At 30.8% G+C, this 15,988-nt stretch overlaps 1 protein-coding gene across 1 annotated transcript in view; it reads left to right on the top strand.

Annotated features, from left to right (window-relative positions):
- Nucleotides 1–15,689, top strand: part of LOC142320358 (Golgi-specific brefeldin A-resistance guanine nucleotide exchange factor 1-like) — a 28,373-nt gene extending 12,684 nt beyond the window's left edge. The window contains exons 2-3 of the mRNA XM_075358064.1: nt 11,793–11,906; nt 15,450–15,689. Coding sequence (XP_075214179.1) covers nt 11,793–11,906; nt 15,450–15,476 — 141 coding nt within the window. The 3' untranslated portion in view covers nt 15,477–15,689. The remainder of the gene's footprint in view (nt 1–11,792; nt 11,907–15,449) is intronic.
- The last annotated feature ends 299 nt before the right edge of the window (nt 15,690–15,988 follow it).

The following is a 15,988-nucleotide window of genomic DNA, read 5'->3' as shown; positions in this document are numbered from 1 at the left end:
GGTAACTACCGTTTAGATAATACTTCAGAGGATGAATGAGGATGATATGTATGAGTGTGAATGAAGTGTAGTCTTGTACATTCTCAGTTCGACCATACCTGAGATGTGTGGTTAATTGAAACCCAACCACCAAAGAACACCGGTATCCACGATCTAGTATTCAAGTCCGTGTAAAATTAGCTGGCTTTACTAGGACTTGAACGCTGGAAGACTTCCAAATCAGCTGATTTGGGAAGACGCGTTCACAACTAGACCAACCCGGTGGGTTAGTTAACCAGATACTAGTTTTTTTCTCAGTCGACTCCCCATCCCAAAGCCTGCATTAAGAAAGCTTTGCTTCAAAATTTTTTATATAAAATAATAAGCAGTGAAATAAAAAGCTTAAATCATTTAACATAAATAATATATCTAAATTGTTATTAGTCTGTTATTATATGTTATAACAGCCTGTTTTGGAATACTGAAAAGATATTTTTTCTATATAAATAGCTTCACTTTATATTTATCATTACTATATTTAAGTTTAATAGATGTTTTGTAAGAATTTTTTGTAATTTGAAAATGTGTAGATAGGATAATAAAATATGGTAAAAATGAGACGTATACACATCTTAGGAATAGTCGACTTGAGACTACAAGACTACACTTCATTTATATTCATACACATCATCCTCATTCATCCCTGAAGTAATGATTCCTTATAGTGGTTCCAGAGGCTGAACAGAAAAAAGATTAAATTTTAATTGATCTCATTCTTTAACAATTAATTTTGTTTTTTGTTTATAATAACTTTCATTTATTTATGTAGGTTTTTTTAGTTACTATTTATTTTAAAAATAGTGGAACCCTTGAATAACAAGCTCACTTGTAACAAGAACTTAGTTGTAACGTACAAAATTCTGAGATTTGTTTGTTTTCTACCTCATAAATGTTAAATTAATTTCCTTTTAGCAAGTTATCGATGCATCATAAACTTGGTTATTACAAGTATTTTCATTTCTTAAAATACTGCAATTCAAAAAAAGTTAACCAAATAATCTCAATGCAATGGATTGAGATTTCTTCATTAACAAAATGTACATTTACGATTTATATGTAAGGATGTGACATTTTATCTTAGGCCTGTTCAACTCAGGTCTGAGGGTGAACGAAAGGTTTGTAACAAGACGTTGTACAGTATGTACAATTCTTGTTTGTTTTCTACCTCATAAATGTTAAATTAATTTCCTTTTAGCAAGTTATCGATGCATCATAAACTTGGTTATTACAAGTATTTTCATTTCTTAAAATACTGCAATTCAAAAAAAGTTAACCAAATAATCTCAATGCAATGGATTGAGATTTCTTCATTAACAAAATGTACATTTACGATTTATATGTAAGGATGTGACATTTTATCTTAGGCCTGTTCAACTCAGGTCTGAGGGTGAACGAAAGGTTTGTAACAAGACGTTGTACAGTATGTACAATTCAAGTACAGTACATATAGTATAAATTCCATTGAGGTATTACAAAGGTTGGTAAAAAAAGATAATATATAAATATAAACATATTTAAAAATCACAATAGCTTATTTATTTTCAAACAGAAATATATTTGTTTATTGAACTAAAATGAAAAGAAAGTACAGTTGCTATCTTGAAGTAGTAAAACTTATTAATACTTACAAAGAAAAATTGATTTTATTTCATTAAAAAGTAACTTTTTACTATATGATTGAAGTGAAAACTTCTTTGGGCGTGTTGTGTCAGAATTTTTTGTACATACGAATTACCCATCTAATTCGAATGTACAAAAAATGAACATGGGAAAAAAAAATTGCTGACTCATAATCAAAATCTGTAACATAGCGCAAGATGCTAAGCATATATAAGTGGGTTAGTTCTCACAAAATACAACAGATGGTGCTGATGTGAGACCGCATACTTTAAAATAGTTTAATATAGGTTTTTTAAAAATTGTTCGTTTCAGCTAATTAAACCAACTTGAAATAATTTTTAACAATTAAAAATTAGTTTGAATCAATAAAGTAAACATTTAAAGAAATGAAAATACTTGTAATAACCAAGTTTATGATGCATCGATAACTGTACGTTACATTGTACGTTACAACTAAGTTCTTGTTACAAGTGAGCTTGTTATTCAAGGGTTCCACTATTTTTAAAATAAATAGTAACTAAAAAAACCTACATAAATAAATGAAAGTTATTATAAACAAAAAACAAAATTAATTGTTAAAGAATGAGATCAATTAAAATTTAATCTTTTTTCTGTTCAGCCTCTGGAACCACTATAAGGAATCATTACTTCAGGGATGAATGAGGATGATGTGTATGAATATAAATGAAGTGTAGTCTTGTACAGTCTCAAGTCGACTATTCCTAAGATGTGTATACGTCTCATTTTTACCATATTTTATTATCCTATCTACACATTTTTCAAATTACAAAAAATTCTTACAAAACATCTATTAAACTTAAATATAGTAATGATAAATATAAAGTGAAGCTATTTATATAGAGTATGCCATTACATTTTCATGGTAACAGACAAAATTTTATAACTTCTGGATAGATTATATATAATGCATCTTTCATGACAGAAAGATTACTGGTGCAGTAATTTGATCCTTTACACTGTCTATCATCGTCTTGCCTTATTGTACATAAAGCATATGAAGAATAAGTTAAACTACTCAGGATTCCTTTCTCTCAGAATAGTAATGTTCACTGTATAGTGTAGCATGATGGCATTAGTTGTTGGGACAAATACCAATGCATTTTGATTGGCTTAGTAAATTCACAGTTAACAGAAGAATGTAACCACTTTTTATCTAATCAGTCTTACATAGAATTGTTGAGAATGGCTATGCCATTTTTCAGAGATTACAGATTTCTTAAAAATAGGTCAAGTGAAATTGTTTAGTTATGGTAATAACTAACCTTTCTGTAATAGTAAACGACATGAAAACCTACAATAAAATATGTATTCCAAAAGAATAAGAGATGAGGCAGGACAAAGAAAATACTAATTCGGTTCAGAGAGAAAACCATCATAAATATTATTAGTAATATATCTCATTAGCTAATTCAGAACTATTACTCCAGAAGATGGTGGGCCTTGCAATGCTTTTTTTGTTATTACCACTAACTGAAGAATAGTTTATAATTTATTAGGTAAAAAATTTCAGTACAGTAAATACTATTGAAAATTTTTTTATTACTTTAAGATATGTTTCTAGTAGAGAAACATAGTGAATTTTTGGAATAAATTATTTATAAAAAAAATTAAAACCAGTGTGTCGGTGCATTGACACACTACAGAAGTGAAACTTCTTTACGCAACATTATATGACTTATTAATGATACAAAATAACATACACACAATAAAATTTTTTATTGATAAGAAATTTGAACTAGCAATGAAATACACATATAAAAAAAAAGAATGCGCATTATACGAATTAACTGTGTATAAAGTAAGAGCGAGTGTGTGTTTACACAACTCACGTGTTAGTATCGATCTATCTATAGTTAGTATCGATACATACAACTAGTGTATGACTTTTTTTCGTGACACTCTTTTTATTTCAGTTGACTCCCCATCCTGAAGCCTGCATTAAGAAGCTTTGCTTCAATAATAATTATTTTAGATTTAAAATAAATCTTTTAATGAGACAAACTGCGTGAAATGGACAAACATAAGTTTTACAGTTGCATAAATAAATGAAAATCAAAACAAAAAAATTAGTTTCATGAATTTCTATTGAGTTTCAACCAATGTTTTTTAGTTAAATAATGAGCAAAGAATATAAACTTGATTACTACTATTAAATCATTATCATAATAGAGAGAAAATTCACTTTACAATTGTTATTGACATCAATAGAGGGAAAAATATCTGAGAATACAATAAATATTATTTCATTGAAAAAACATTTAATATATGACCTGGAGCAGCATCAAATTTAAATAAAAACATTTTCAAATCTACAGATTTGAGTTTCTTCCTAAAAATTCTCAGGACATAAAATTAATGATAATTTTTACATAATATTACTGAGAAAGAGGTTACATAATATAATCACAAGCGTTACTTTTAAATGTTTACAAAATGTTTGAATTAAGTATAAATATAATTAAATCAATATTAATCATAACAATTATTATTTTAATTTATAATAATATTTAAATTAATACTTACTTTTAATAAGAACTTGAAAAGCCTGGTTGTTCAATGGGCCACTATCCAATGGTATGGTATGGAATTACAGTGGTGAGATACTGCAATGTGACCCAAGTAAATCCATAAATTAAATTCAAAACAATAAAACATATATACATTTTTTTTATCTTATTTTATCAGTACATAAGACAAAAAAAAGCCTCTGGCTTTACAATAGATCTATTTACTTAAGTTTATTACATTTACTGAAAGTCACTGCACTGAAATTGGCTATTAAAATAAAACTATAAATCTTTCTGGTATAAAAAAAGAACAAATTGACCTACCAAAAATGGTCTGATCTTAAATTTACTGGTCAGTCTGGTACAAGTGACTTTTAATCAATCAGACTTTAATGAATGTATATTTCCTCAGGTAAATGCAAGATAATCAGGGAAGTATCATCCTCATTATTAATAATCTATCAGAAAATTTTAGTCATGTTCTTGGTAATTTTTTTTATTACACAGCACACATACATTGTATCCTGATAAAGAAGTTTTTGTTTTACATACTCCAAACGTGGCCTGCCTACACAATTTTTCCCTTCTACCTGTCCTTCCAATATTAAAGCGATTATTCCAGGATGCCTTAGTATGTGGCCTATAAGTCTGTCTCTTCTTTTAACTATATTTTTCCAAATGCTTCTTTCTTCATCTATTTGCCGCAATACCTCTTCATTTGTCACTTTATCCACCCATCTGATTTTTAACATTCTCCTATAGCACCACATTTCAAAAGCTTCTAATCTTTTCTTCTCAGATACTCCGATCGTCCAAGTTTCACTTCCATATAAAGCGACACTCCAAACATACACTTTCAAAAATCTTTTCCTGACATTTAAATTAATTTTTGATGTAAACAAATTATATTTCTTACTGAAGGCTCGTTTCGCTTGTGCTATTCGGCATTTTATATCGCTCCTGCTTCGTCCATCTTTAGTAATTTTACTTCCCAAATAACAAAATTCTTCTACCTCCATAATCTTTTCTCCTCCTTTCACATTCAGCGGTCCATCTTCGTTATTTATACTACATTTCATTACTTTTGTTTTGTTCTTGTTTATTTTCATGCGATAGTTCTTGCGTAGGACTTCATCTATGCCGTTCATTGTTTCTTCTAAATCCTTTTTACTCTCGGCTAGAATTACTATATCATCAGCAAATCGTAGCATCTTTATCTTTTCACCTTGTACTGTTACTCCGAATCTAAATTGTTCTTTAACATCATTAACTGCTAGTTCCATGTAAAGATTAAAAAGTAACGGAGATAGGGAACATCCTTGTCGGACTCCCTTTCTTATTAGGGCTTCTTTCTTATGTTCTTCAATTGTTATTGTTGCTGTTTGGTTCCTGTACATGTTAGCAATTGTTCTTCTATCTCTGTATTTGAACCCTAATTTTTTTTAAATGCTGAACATTTTATTCCAGTCTACGTTATCGAAAGCCTTTTCTAGGTCTATAAATGCCAAGTATGTTGGTTTGTTTTTCTTTAATCTTCCTTCTACTATTAATCTGAGGGCCTAAAATTGCTTCCCTTGTCCCTATACTTTTCCTGAAACCAAATTGGTCTTCTAACACTTCTTCCACTCTCCTCTCAATTCTTCTGTATAGAATTCTAGTTAAGATTTTTGATGCATGACTAGTTAAACTAATTGTTCTGTATTCTTCACATTTATCTGCCCCTGCTTTCTTTGGTATCATAACTATAACACTTTTTTTGAAGTCTGATGGAAATTCCCCATTTTCATAAATATTACACACCAGTTTGTATAATCTATCAATCGCTTCCTCACCTGCACTGCGCAGTAATTCTACAGGTATTCCGTCTATTCCAGGAGCCTTTCTGCCATTTAAATCTTTTAATGCTCTCTTAAATTCAGATCTCAGTATTGTTTCTCCCATTTCATCCTCCTCAACTTCCTCTTCTTCCTCTATAACACCATTTTCTAATTCATTCCTCCGTATAACTCTTCAATATATTCCACCTATCTATCGACATTACCTTTCGTATTATATATTGGTGTACCATCTTTGTTTAACACATTATTAGATTTTAATTTATGTACCCCAAATTTTCCTTAACTTTCCTGTATGCTCCGTCTATTTTACCAATGTTCATTTCTCTTTCCACTTCTGAACACTTTTCTTTAATCCACTCTTCTTTCACCAGTTTGCACTTCCTGTTTATAGCATTTCTTAATTTCCGATAGTTCCTTTTACTTTCTTCATCACTAACATTCTTATATTTTCTACGTTCATCCATCAGCTGCAATATATCGTCTGAAACCCAAGGTTTTCTACCGGTTCTCTTTATTCCGCCTAAGTTTGCTTCTGCTGATTTAAGAATTTCCTTTTTAACATTCTCCCATTCTTCTTCTACATTTTCTACCTTATCTTTTTTACTCAGACCTCTTGCGATGTCCTCCTCAAAAATCTTCTTTACCTCCTCTTCCTCAAGCTTCTCTAAATTCCACCGATTCATCTGACACCTTTTCTTCAGGTTTTTAAACCCCAATCTACATTTCATTATCACCAAATTATGGTCGCTATCAATGTCTGCTCCAGGGTAAGTTTTGCAGTCAACGAGTTGATTTCTAAATCTTTGCTTAACCATGATATAATCTATCTAATACCTTCCAGTATCGCCTGGCTTTTTCCAAGTGTATATTCTTCTATTATGATTTTTTAATTGGGTGTTAGCAATTACTAAATTATACTTCGTGCAAAATTCTATAAGTCGGTCCCCTCTTTCATTCCTTTTGCCCAGCCCGTATTCACCCACTATATTTCCTTCCTTGCCTTTTCCAATGCTTGCATTCCAATCTCCAACTATTATTAAATTTTCATCTCCTTTTACGTGTTTAATTGCTTAATCAATCTCTTCGTATACACACTCTACCTCATCATCATCATGGGCGCTTGTAGGCATATAGACGTTAAAGAAGTGTTATTAAAATTAAACCTTATCAAACTTGGACACCATTTTAAAAAAGAACTGGTTCAATATTTTTACTTAAACAAAAACAAATGTATATATTTAGATTACAGAAAGCAATCAGATAATGTTGATCTACCTGCACAAAATTAAATTTAAAGTTAAATTTTCACAAGAAAAAACCTACTTCATTTCTATAAATTTTGACTAGTTCGCTTTTCATCCATAATTAACATTAGAGGACAAACTTATTGTATACAAACAATACCAGGACTTTTCCTGGTATCTTTGAAAATCTTGGTGCCTAAGACAGCAACCTCTAAATGGTCAATCACAAAATCTATACAAACATTTACAAATGTACGAATAAGTTAACTGAAATCAAATAGGGTAAAAATCATAAATGCAATCTAGGATTGATAATCGATTCATAATCGAACAGTACCTTCTGTTTTCAGTACAAAGAATTCTGAATGAAAATGTCAGAAGTGATTTATAAAGCCAGAACTGTGGCAGCTTCTGTACAAGTTCAATCAACAGCCTGTAAGTACATCACAAGATTCTCCTTTAGTGTTTCGAACAGGATACTTCACCCACAAGTAGTGGGTGAAGGTATGATGTTATGATGATACACAACCAATTATCATTTGAAAATTTAATTTTAACTGTGTCTATTAATTAAACTGCTCTTTGATATGCTTACATGTGATAATGAGGCAGACCAGATCTCGGCTCAGGAAATTAAGAACAACCATGAGTCGATGTTCCCCAAAGTACTTCTATTAATGTTGGGTGAAATACCACTAAAAGTTGTTTTAATCTGTAACTTCCAGTTATCTCAACACAAACGCACTTGCTAGAAATTTTAATTAACTCTGAGAAATAATAAGTGAAAATCACCATCTAAGGTTACTTTATAAAAATATTTCTAATGTGGCTTATGGTACTGGGAATTCCTTCTACAAAACAGATATAGTCATAGTCATCACTGGATGATACATTATTCTGTAATAAGTTTATTTATATCATCTTGCAAATATTTCCCTGCTCATTTTAAGAAGCATGATGATATTTCATTTCCTCTACACCCTCCAGTGGTTTCATCATAATCGTGCAAAATGAATCTGTTGTTTTTGGATCATCATTGTGAAATTTAATGTCCATAGCTTTCCGAGATAAATTGATTGTTTGTCATAAAGGAACGGGATAGGCAAGGGTTTCTGTAAATCCACTATTAAAAGGGCGTTTTTCCATCAATTCCTTTCTTTAGCTTTCAGTTTATAGCATTTATCAGCCTCGTCCAAATGAGTGTTTTTTTTTTTTGTAACAAAGAAGCTCTTTCTTCCAGTTGTCTCTTTAATTGACAAATTATACTCTTTGTTGAAAACTTTAAGGGAAAGCCATTTTTTGCCACCTCATTACTTGATTTCCATTTTGATCACACGCATATGTATAAGAAAAACAACTATATGTATATTTAATCTACACCCACAATATTTTTTTTGTATTCTATCTTGACTATAATGGCTCTCGTAAGCTGGGTATTTGTCTTATGAGCTTTTATTGCTTCAATAATATAGCTTGTGGTATTTTATTCGATGATGCATGTTTGCCTTTCTTATCACATGACATCATACTGCTTTCAGAAACCTTTTTCAAAACTATCTTCCCCGCCGGCATACTTATTCGTAGAGTACTTAAAAACATAGACTGACAGAAATGTATTTTTTTATTTAAAAATGAGAATTTATACAGGGCGTTTCATAATGTTCTTACGAGTTACAAAAATTCAGTACAAAAAAAGTATTTCACTAACCTAAATGAAAGTTGTACGAGGTGATGCATGGACTCGAACAGTTTTTGTTAAAATCTATAAATGTTCGATATGTGCTGCTCTGGTGACACGGCACACGTCAACACGAAAGTCTAGCTCTTGCCAAACTCGTTCTAACTTGTCATTTTCGATAGAGTTGATATCGTACGGCATCGGCGGGATAAACACCAAAACGACTTCTCGCTTCCCGTGGCAGCCATTTTCTCTACTGTCGACGCCTAGCGAGCAAATGGTTTACTAACTGCCTAGTGTATGTGGACAAAACTATTTGAACTACTCTTTCATACAGTACTTGTTTTATTCTTATGCGTGAAATAGTTTTTTGTTAATGAATTTTTGAAACTCTGAAGAACATTATGAAATGCCCTGTATACATTTGTCATTTTCCTTTGATCCTCTCTACTACAATTTCGCATTCCTCTTCTGGGTACTGGTCCTGATGAATAAATTTTTGATACAATGTACTGTCTTTTCATATCCCAAGACTTGTCTTTAGACCAAAATTTATCAAATATTTTTCCTGTCAGCCTCAATTATCAACGGGAACATTTCATTCTGAAATCCTGTTTACAGCCAGACCCTGTAACACAACTTGCTACTAGCTTTCCCGTTGAAGAACATTATCTCATAAACATTATTTTCTCTTTCATATTGTCCTACATTTTCTTTAGGTTCATGACCTACATGATGACCCATATCAGAATTGGAATATGGCACAAATTTCTTAATGTTTTCAATCTTTTCATTAACTAGTGTTACATGAGACACCACAAGCTCTTCATGGCTTTTACATGGTAAACACTTTTAATTTTCAATAAAAGAGATATCAGAGCCTGCCAGTAGATTAAAGCTACTGTAAGGCAAATAATTAAGATCACCAATCAAATCATCCTCTGAAGTGAATGATTGTATTTCTTGAATACCTTTTAATTCATAGCCAATAACCCATTTTCTCATATGTGAAATACATCAGACTTCAGTGGTATTCGGACTACTATCGAACTGAATCATGATTATTGTTAAAAGCCTATTTTTGTTTCCAGAATCATTAAAGCAGTCGCTATTCTGTCTTCAAAAATGCATACACTTTTTCTCTTCATCACCTTCATCAGTAGAAGAATGTACTAAAGGGAAATGCAGCTGTTTTTCCAATTTTTTTCCCCATTTTCCCTAGTCTTTGCAATAAAACGTAAACTAAAACTAATCAACTGTTGAAAGATTATTTGATCTTGAAGCCCAATTAACTGACTGCATGATTCGGGCTGTTTTTTCTTCCATCAAGTAGTTCTTTAATTGATGTAGTTCTATTTTAAATTCATTAGAAGTGAACGCTATCTCATTTAGAGTTTACAGCTACGTATGAGGTGTTATTGTTTTTAATGGTATTTTTTATCACTTGTAAATCAACAGTCTTGTTTATGATTACAGGCTTATTTTGAAAAGCTAACCTAACTTTCTAACATAACCTAGAACAATGACTTGCAATAACTTAATATGATTACGAATTCTAACTAATTTTATTTATCCTTATTATTAGTTTTGTAAAAATTATTTCAATTATATATAATTAAGACCCCTGGTAGTAAGACATACAAATAAGAAAGTGTAAGGTTACGGTTAAAAAAAATTATATCGATATGATATAAATATTCTGTGTCTACAAAAGTTTATGTTAATACTACCAGTAAATAATTAAAATTAGATGGATCAAATCTTTTAATAGCTTAAAAAGCTTCTCATCAGCCTGAAGAGGTGTTAGGTTAGAATGTTTACTTTATTAACATTTTAATAATTAAAGACGATAGTAATAACCTTACCTTTTGTCCAAAGCAGTTCAGTTAAGAACTATATTCATCATAATTTGACGTCTATTCATGACTAATTATATACATAAACAGCTAGGTTAGATACTGCATTAATTCAAAACATAACTGCAATAGTGGTGGTCCTAACACAACCTCTTTTTAGGACAAAAGTGATAGAATAGTTATGTCCCTAGTGAGTACTGGACTTAGGAAAGGAATATTATATTTTGCTTTGAACCAACCAAACGTAACATATCATAGTTTAAATCGGTTTATCTTACTGAATGGACATAAGGTATTTTTATGCTTTTATTTTTAGAGCTCTTATTTTGATTCTGTACATTGGTGGATTGTGCTGAATTTTGTTTATTCTTTTGGAAAATACACACACGCATGCACGTGCACACACACATCTTTTTAATCCATTTCTTTCTGCTTCTGTCTCTCTTTTAGGTGCTTCCTATTATCATTGTATTTCATGCACTATTTTTTTTCATGCATGTATTTTTTCTATAAAGTATCAATATTCCAATTTTAATTTGTTACTTCATCAAGAAAAAGCTTCAGAAACAATCAAGTAGTCGTGAAACCACATTTTGAAAATTACGACTACAGATCTTTACCTATGGGCCAGATACACACCGTTAAAATTTTTCAATTTTTCATATCTATAATGATTATTATTATTAAACAATATCTGGAGTTGACAAACATAGTGTTAGGTGAAAATTATATTTTTACTGGATTGGAGCAGTACAAATCTCTGAGGAAATGAAACATAACCGATCGTTACAACAGTTGAAAACTTCCTTTTTGTAATCAGTTAGTGGTTTAATGTGATAAAGTAAAAAATGTGCGTGTAAGAAATTAATCTTAACATTGTTATTTTAGTACTTGTACTTTAAAGTAAATTGCTCATTGTTATTTATTTTTTTGAGTATGTAGTATAGATTAAACGGTATAATGAATTATTGTTTGATTTTTATTTTTAGGTATTTCTGCATCATCTTACTCCTCTTCAAACACTGCCAATGTTTACTGCACTCTGGCTGACAATAATTGATTTTATGGATAAATATATGCATGCAGATAAAAGTGATCATTTGGTAAGTGAAAAATTAAACTGACTATCGGTGATATGTATGCAAGTCAGGAACATCTTACTTAACCATTTGTCGCTCTAAATCTCATTTCTCATTTTGCTATGGTTTTTGAAACCGTGTGGATAAGTTTATCATTATTGACTTTCTACAGAACCGTTTTTCTGATCGCTGTTAGGAATTCTCATAATTTGTTGTTACAGATGTAAAATTTTTATTTTAACATTAGGTTAAGAAGAAGAGTGCATTAAAAGGATTAATAATTTCTTGTTTTGCACTACCTGTACCAGTTTTTTTTTTTGGTTGTGGTAAATGTAGAACATTGATGTCAAAAGGAACCAAGTATTAATTTCTCTAAAAGTATTCATTTTTAATTTCCCTGCCGATCTGTGGTTCGTGAGCAGAGTGAAAAAATGATTTTATGGCTCATACTGTATTTGAATGTCATGCTGATATGTAGTTTTGCTCAGTGAAGGTGCTGAGAATCCTATTTCCACTCCCCAATTTATCTAGTAAGCCTGTCACTGTAGCTTAATATTCATGAAAATGTTATGTTATCTTCAGCAGTGACTGATATCTCGTATTAAATTGTACGCAACCGTTACGGTTTTGTCATCTAATATACCTACACGCATATGGGTTGGCCAGATAGGGTTTTCTGGAGCCGGTAAAGTATTGTGGAATCGGGGAACGAGGAAACGGTTTGGAAAAATTAAATATTCTAATTGTGAAAAACTTAAGTCATGCGATCAAGATTGGCTGCTAAAGTACGATCAACTTATCATTCCTATGGATGTGATATCAGTAGGTTAATGGTCAGTCGATGGATGTAAACTCACCATTCAAAAGTAAAAAATTTTTATATGAAATAGATTGTGGAAAAATGTACATGAAACCAAACTTGAAGTAAATTTGGCATTCTATTCTTTAATTTTTGAATGGATTAATGAAATGTAAAACCACAGGGTGAAATTCCGTATTGAATAAATGCTTTAATTGAATTCCCAGAAAATTTTTCGCTTAAAAAATGAGTAAATAAGAATTCGGTAGCTGTGATAAGATTAGAGATCTAGAAAGGTAAGCTGAAATTTAGGAAGGCCAGAAAACCTTTTCTCAGACATGTTAGTCTTATCACCTTTCCTATTCTATTTATGTTTAAAAGAAACAACTGAAGGAGAAATTTGATAACAATCAAAGGAAAGAAATAGAAAAATTAAGATACCAACAAGAAAGAAAATAAAGATGTTGAGATTCAATATTGATATTGCTTAAACAAGAAACCAGAAATTCTTTCCAGCTAATGGTGAAATATACATTCTGATATGATATTTTGAGAAGATGAGCACTTTTTTACTGCATAGGAGGAGCGCAGATTTTGAAGTGCTAGATCTCCCTTGGATCTCTGAATTACTCTTGAAGCAGACTGTTTTATTGGATACTTTGAATCCCAGTGCCACGTTTGCTGTCTTCTTAAATTCTGAAAAGGCTTTCAAATTGACTTGCTGAATAGATATGCTGCGAATCTTAAAAGAATGGGATGTAGATGCAATTTTCTAGGCTTCATAGTAAGATTCCTTGAGAACAATGTTTTTAACTTCAGAACCATTTACACTGGAAAATGTGCCTTAAGGTACTGATGTTCTATAATTTTATTTTCTTTGGCTGTAAACAACACTATAAAATTTATTAAAAACCACCTTCATGTGTTCATTATATGTAAATGATTTAACAGCCTACATCCATCGGCAGCTGCAAAACGTTTGCTTCAAAACTTCATTTATGAACGAGTCATAAGGTGAAATTATCTAAATTAACAAAAAAATCTCAGTATCACTCTACATAAATTTAGGTCTACTTTATGAATGCATTGCCTGAATTAAACATGTAAGAGAACTCAAAATTCAGTGTTTAAAACATTTTGATAGGTTAACAATTAACAGCATAATATTTACAGTAACAGCTTTTGGGGTGCAGATGAAATGTGTACTTAAATTTTACTGAATTTTGGTAATGTCTAAATTCAATTAGTAGTTTACTCCTCAGAGTGTACAATTCTTGGGATGTTGGATCACCATTCGTAAAGTTTTATTTGATTTGCTACCGGATCATTCCTGTCTAGTCAAATAGTAAGCACTTTAATGAAGAATGGTGAGCCTTTCCCTCTCTGGTTGAGTCTGACCAATAATGATTTACATGCATCATAAAGGGACAATCTTAGCATCTTCTGTGTGATTTTGTTTTTATTTTCAGTCTTAATCCATAGATTTCCATTTAATTTAGTTTTACGATTATTCAAGCTCGGGGAATGTTTGTTTTATCTTTCCTTGGTTTGAAAAACTACATGCTACATTTACTGTTCATTAGTATATTTACTTAGGTGATTAGTTATAAGAAAAACAGACAATAAGCGTGTAGTATTATTACAGAATTTCTGTCAATAAAGATACTTCTTTATAAGGTGAAGCGATTTACATTGATGGATTTAACCAGAGCAGTTACATTAGATGTTCCTGTATGGCCTATTTTCTCGAATACAGATTTTATGTATTTGTCTTACTGGTGCAAGCATACCGGAGACATGTCATCTTCTATCTTTCAAAAAAATATATATACTGTAGTTTGAAATAAGCTCTACTTGAGAACGTTGATACAAACATATATCTAAAAAACATTTTGTTATTGAGTTACAGCTAGTGAAAGATTTTTCCTGTATTTCAGTTTTCCTGGTGAAATGAGTTCATACTGAAACTTTCTGGTGTTAAACCAGATGGTTTTGTATGACTTTTAACCTCAAAAATCAAATAAAATTGATCACAGAACTGCATCTCTTGCAGTTTATCATAATATCCAACATAAAACAGAAAAAATAGCTCTATATACATGCATGTATCTTCTTAGCGCCTTCTCTTAACCTAAGTTGACCGTCGTAAACTATTCTTAATTTTAGGTGGCTGCTGTAAATAAATAAATGGAGAACTTAAATCTTCAGTCGTTAAAATTTTTCTGAAATATAATGACGGAAAAAAATATGTTGCTGTTAAAATATATTAACAAATTTTAATATAACTTTTCAAGAAATTTGAAGGAAACTAATTGGAAAACAGTTATTTACTTTAGTTCTAGAAGTACCGTTATTGAAATATCAGTTTGATAAACATAATTGGTTTGTTATAAATTTTATGTGTGTGTGTGTGTGTGTGTGTGTGTGTGTGTGTGTGTGTGTGTGTGTGTGTGTGTGTGTGTGTGTGTGTGTGTGTGTGTGTGTGTGTGTGTGTGTGTGTGTGTGTGTGTGTGTGTGTGTGTGTGTGTGTGTGTGTGTGTGTGTGTGTGTGTGTGTGTGTGTGTGTGTGTGTGTGTGTGTGTGTGTGTGTGTGTGTGTGTGTGTTGTTTCTTAGACAATTATTTATTTTTTAGTATAATGCAGTATTTAGTACGATTCAGTATAATTATTTATTTTATTTACTTATATATCTATTGTTCTGTATCTACTTTTATTATAACTTATGTTGTGTTCATGAATTAGCTTTAACTTAACGGTTTTATTTACAGGAATATCAAGCTTGCCATTATTGTTAACCACTAATCACCTGGAGAATTCAACTTTACCTACAGTATCTGTATTAGCACCACCAAATGTCAATAATTATAGATATTTTTAATGAAACTTAGTTGTTCAAAGGTTTTTATTGTAAATTCGAATAATGCATTAAGCGACAAAAAGTGTAAAACAATTTTTAATGTAATTATACATGATGGTGTCTGAATACAATTATATAATTTTTTAAATGATTTTGTCTATATTTTTTAAATATAACACACACACACACATACACTTCTTTTCTTGTATATTTGAAACATTTAATATTTTTAAGTAGAAGTGATTCTGTCAGAAAAGAATATGTATACAATCTTAAGTTAAAATTTATTTTTCATATCATGATAAAGGCAGATTACTTGTGTTAATAATTCATATTTATCTTAAACTATTTCAGTGACATATTGTAGAGGTTATGATAATGATAAAGTTATTAAGCGGTAAATGTTATCTATGTACGATTCATTTTCTTCTATGGAAATTTACATAATGC

This window comes from Lycorma delicatula, chromosome 2, assembly GCF_047948215.1.
Source record: "Lycorma delicatula isolate Av1 chromosome 2, ASM4794821v1, whole genome shotgun sequence".
NCBI classification, from domain to species: Eukaryota; Metazoa; Arthropoda; class Insecta; order Hemiptera; family Fulgoridae; genus Lycorma; species Lycorma delicatula.
The sequence above is the reverse complement of the archived record's forward strand: the minus strand, read 5'-3'. Positions and strand labels throughout refer to the sequence as shown.